This window comes from Protobothrops mucrosquamatus, unplaced genomic scaffold (genome assembly GCF_001527695.2).
Source record: "Protobothrops mucrosquamatus isolate PMUCROS unplaced genomic scaffold, P.Mucros_1.0 scaffold3824, whole genome shotgun sequence".
NCBI lineage: Eukaryota > Metazoa > Chordata > Lepidosauria > Squamata > Viperidae > Protobothrops > Protobothrops mucrosquamatus.
This window is the reverse complement of record NW_015389776.1, coordinates 126,012-131,056: the sequence shown is the minus strand read 5'-3', so window position 1 is coordinate 131,056 and position 5,045 is coordinate 126,012. Positions and strand designations below refer to the sequence as shown.

Genomic DNA, 5,045 nt, shown 5'->3' with positions numbered 1-5,045 from the left:
CGACATAAAGTATTTGGTAAGTAATTATTATTATATGCTTTAACTTGCTGTAACTCTGCTTTATAAATTTTATAAAGTAAAGTTACTTCCCTACTTTATAAATCACCATTACTGTGGAACCGGTGGGCGGTTAGAAAATTTTACTACTAACAGAGATACAAAAGTGGGCGGTAGGTATAAAAAGGTTGACTACCCCTGACCTAGAGGCTAACAGTATAAATAGCTGTGCAGCAGCCTTTAGAGCTGCTTCTGTTCTGAGTTAATAAACTTGTTTGCTGTTTCAACACTCTGCCTCGTTCAATGCCTAAAGAACCGAAGATACAACAGTCCCTGCTTGGCCAACAATCTTAATAGATGTGAAATTGAATGCATGTCCTTGTTCACTGCAGTGTGAGACTTGCAATAAGTTTGGGTCTCTTCATCTAATAACCCATGCATAGGCAACCATGGCTGGCTCAGGAATTCTGGGAGTTGAAGTCCACGAGTCGTAAAAGAGCCAAGGTTGACTACCCCTGGACTGGACAGTCACTTGTCCGAAATGGAATAGGGCAGTGATAGGGAACCTTTTAGAGACCGAGTGCCCAAACTGCAACCCAAAACCCACTTATGCATCGTCGAGTGCTGGGTGGGTGTGGCCCATTGGCTGGGCGTGGCTGGGCGTGGTAGATTGGGTGGGACTAAAAAGTTCAATCAATCAATTCCAACTTTGCAAGATCTTTTTTTTCCCCGCAAGAAGTTGAAATTGACTAATTGAACCTTTTTTTTTTTTTTTTTGCACAAAGTGGCGGAAGCCTAAAGTGAAAAGGTTTCATAAAACCCAGCTGAAGGCCTAGGACTGGGGCGACAGCGCGCGTGCCCACAGAGAGGGCTCTGAGTGCTGCCTCTGGCACCCGTACCGTAGGTTCGCCACCATTGGAATAGGGTTTCCTGCTTGAGCAGGGGGCTGGACTAGAAGAGCTCCAAGGTCCCTTCCAGCTTTGTTATTCTGTTATTCCCGATTAGGGAACCAAACGTGTTAACGAGAAAGACCCCTAACAATTCTCCCTTTTCTTCCTCCAGGTCAGTGCTCCATTGCCGTCTTCATCCTCCTCCTCTTCACACGCTTCTGGCTGATCAGCGCCCTCTATGCTGTCTGGTGGGCGTTCGACTGGGACACCCCGAGCAAAACTGGGCGGCGCTCCCACCGGATGCGGAATTTGGTCATCTGGCGATACATGAAAGATTATTTCCCGATCTCAGTACGTGTCCCCCTAGAGCAGCGATGGCAAACCTTTTAGGGACCGAGTGCCCAAACTGCAACCCCAAACCCACTTATTTATCACCGGGTGCCAGGTGGGTGTGGCCCACTGGGTGGGCGTGGCTGTGGTGGTCATGGCAGACTGGGTGGGTGTAGCCAAGGTGGGCGTGGTCATCTCGATGTTGCTCGTGGGGAGAGATGCCTGTGGGGACCGGGCAGGGTTGGGGGAGATCCAGGGGGTCTCTGGCAGGTGGGGCAGTGGGCAGGAGGCTCATCCTGCAGGGTGAGGCGAGGCAAGGTGAGGCAGGGCGGGGATGCCATTGTCACAGGGCAAGGTGAGGCAGGGGCAGGGGCGGCTGCTGCCTGACACCATCGGTCCCCGCACACAGAGGCCAGTGACTGCATGGGGGCTGACATGGGGCTGTCTAGGAGGACACGTCAGCAGCCACAGCCTGCCAGCCCCTCGACTGGCACACTCTGGGGCTCCACAGCCCTCCACCAGCAGTTCAGAGAAGCCCCCTTTGAGCTGGACAGCTGGCCGACAGCTGAGGAGGCGATGCAGTGGGTCGTGCCCGGGAAAAGGAGAGCATGTGAGGCCAGGAGGGATGGGATGGGGGAGGGAGGGAAACCAGCTGTGCCGGGATGCATCTGGCCACGTGGGACCTTGATGAGTTAGCGGGCAGCTGGTTGAAGTGGGACGGTTGCCATTTCCAGGGCATGGCACGCGTGCCCACAGAGAAGGCTCTGAGTGCTGCCTTTGGCACGCGTGCCATAGGTTCGCCACCACTGCCCTAGAGGGAAGAAGTATAATGGCATGGGAGAAAGACCTTGGGAGACGGGGATGAAGAGATGCTGCTTAGGGAATGAGCTGATAAGAGGCAGCAGAGCCTCTAGCTGCATAATGGGTGGAGAAAGAGGCTGTCAAGGAGATGACGGGAGATTCATACAAGCAGTCCTTGACTTACATCCATTCATTTAGTGACCGTTTGAGGTTACAACGGGCCTGAAAAATGCGACTGATGAGCACTTTTCACAGAGGCTGCAGCATCCCCGAGCTGATCTGATTGAAATTCAGATGCTTGGCAACTGGCATGTACTTAGGACGGTTGCAGTGTTTCCTTTTGGAACCTTCTGACAAGCAACGTCCATGGGGAAGCCAGATTCACTTAACAACCACGTTACTACTACTACTACTACTACTACTACTACTACTACTACTAATAATAATAATAATAATAATAATAATAATAATAAAGTTGGAAGGGACCTTGGAGGTCATCAAGTCCAACCGCCTGCTCAGGCAGGAACCCTATACCATTTCAGACAAACGGCTGTCCAGTCTCTTCTTAAAAACTTCCAGTGTTGGAGCATTCACCGCTTCTGGAGGCAGGTTGTTCCATTGGTTAATTGTTCTAACTGTCAGGAAGTTTCTCCTTAGTTCTAAGTTGCTTCTCTCCTTGATCAGTTTCCACCCGTTGCTTCTCGTCCTGCTGTCAGGCGCCTTGGAGAATAGCTTGACTCCCTCTTCTTTGGGGCAGCCCCTGAGATACTGGAAGGCTGCTATCATGTCCCCCCTCGTCCTTCTCTTCGTTAAACTAGACATACCCAATTCCAGCAACCGTTCCTAACCACTGTGGCAAGAAAGGTCACAAAATGGGGTAAAACTCACTGAATTACTGTCCTTTAAAGGATAAATGATGATTGTATTTTATGATTACGATCATGATTTATCGCTTGTTGCTTGCATGTGCACTGAGAGATGATGCAGTGGAGACAAATTCCTTGTGTGTCCCATCACACTTGGTCAATAAAGAATTCTCTTCTCTTCTCTTCTCTTCTCTTCTCTTCTCTTCTCTTCTCTTCTCTTCTCTTCTCCTTCTCTTCTCTTCTCTTCTCTTCTCTTCTCCTTCTCCTTCTCCTTCTCCTTCTCCTCTCTTCTCCTTCTCTTCTCCTTCTCCTTCTCTTCTCCTTCTCTTCTCCTTCTCCTCTTCCCTTCCCTTCCCTTCCCTCCCATCACATGCCATCCCATTCCATTCCATCCCATCCCATGCCATCCCATGCCGTTCTTTCCCATTATTCTGTATTCTATTCTGTTCTGTTCCATTCCAACACTGGAAGTTTTTAAGAAGAGATTGGACATCCATTTGTCTGAAATGGTACAAGGTTTCCTGCCTGAGTAGGGGGTTGGACTAGAAGACCTCAAAGGTCCCTTCCAACTCTATTGTACTGTTCTGTTCTGTTCTTTTTTGTTCCATTCTATTTCTATTCCATTCAGTGGTGGAATTCAAATATGCGAACAACCGGTTCTCTGTGTGGATGCCGCTTCTGGAAGTCCATTCTGGGCCTGGGCAATAAAAAATTAGCTACCGGTTCTGCTGAAGTGGTACAAACTGGCTGAATCCCACCACTGATTCCATTCCATTCCATTCCATAGAATGGAATGGAATAAGAATAAGAATAAGACTGGAATGGAATTGACTGGACTGGACTGGACTGGACCGAAATGGAATGGAATAGAATAGAATAAGAATAAGAATAAGAATAAGAATAAGAATAAGAATAAGAATAAGAATAAGAATAAGAATAAGACTGGAATGGAATTGACTGGACTGGACTGGACTGGACCGAAATGGAATGGAATAGAATAGAATAGAATAGAATAGAATAGAATAGAATAGAATAGAATAAGAATAAGAATAAGAATAAGACTAGAATGGAATGGAATGGAATGGACTGGACTGGACTGGAATAGAATAAGAATAAGAATAAGAATAAGAATAAGAATAAGAATAAGAATAAGAATAAGAATAAGAATAAGAATAAGAATTGGACTGGACTGGACTGGACTGGACTGGACTAGAATAGAATAGAATAGAATAGAATAGAATAGAATAGAATAGAATAGAATAGAATAAGAATAAGAATAAGAATGAACATTCCCACGACATATGATAGTAAGTCCCTGGAAGCCTTCTACATTTCCAGCATGTCGGTGAGGTGTTTTTATCTATTTTTGCTAGCCTTGTAGGGGGAAGGTGCCATCTATAAAACATCTTGTATAGATTTTCTTTATATGAGGTGGCTAACGTTAACCTCCTGTTTCTATCCCATAATGATTGCCAATTATCTAGGTCAATACTGTAACCAAAATTTTTACTCCAGATTAACATTGTTTCTTTTACCTATTCCTCTAACAAATCTTGTTCTAATAAATATTGATATATCTTTTTTATCATTTGATCTTCTGTTCCTAGAAGGATTTTAAAACGCCTAGCTTTCGTCAGCTATCTGCTGACGTCCTCAGGGCTCAAGATGTCAGTCCATGGGAGTCACTTTTGTAGCTTGACTAGCGTGTGCGCACGGCTCCTTGACCTCGTTGTTGGGCCGGTCATGACTAGGCAGGTTCCTGACGCCGGTTCCTTGGTAACGGCTTGCTCCCTCCCACGTCTCTCATCCACACAGCTAACATCAGGGAATTTTTCTTTTTTAGAGCTAGATGTCAATGGAGGGTCTCCTTTCGCGCGCTCAGATCCGTCTTCCGTTTTCCTTTCCATATCGCCTTCACACCCTTCCCCTTGGGTCCTTTCCAATGTCGCCCCACACTTCTTTGCCCTGAGGACGTCAGCAGATAGCTGACGAAAGCTAGGCGTTTTAATTGATTTTATTAGTAATTTTAGTAATTTTAATATTAAACCAAATTATTTTATCATATTCCCTGGTGCTCGTGTTTTCTCACTGTTCTAATATGGAATTACCCAGGGATCACGTTTTTAAAGAAATTTCTGATATATATATATATATATATATA

At 46.0% G+C, this 5,045-nt stretch overlaps 1 protein-coding gene across 1 annotated transcript in view; it reads left to right on the top strand.

The window, feature by feature from the left end:
- LOC107298266 (2-acylglycerol O-acyltransferase 2-A-like) overlaps nucleotides 1-5,045 on the top strand; it is a 25,705-nt gene that overhangs the window by 8,503 nt on the left and 12,157 nt on the right. The window contains exon 2 of the mRNA XM_029286481.1: nucleotides 1,060-1,238. Coding sequence (XP_029142314.1) covers nucleotides 1,060-1,238 — 179 coding nt within the window. The remainder of the gene's footprint in view (nucleotides 1-1,059; nucleotides 1,239-5,045) is intronic.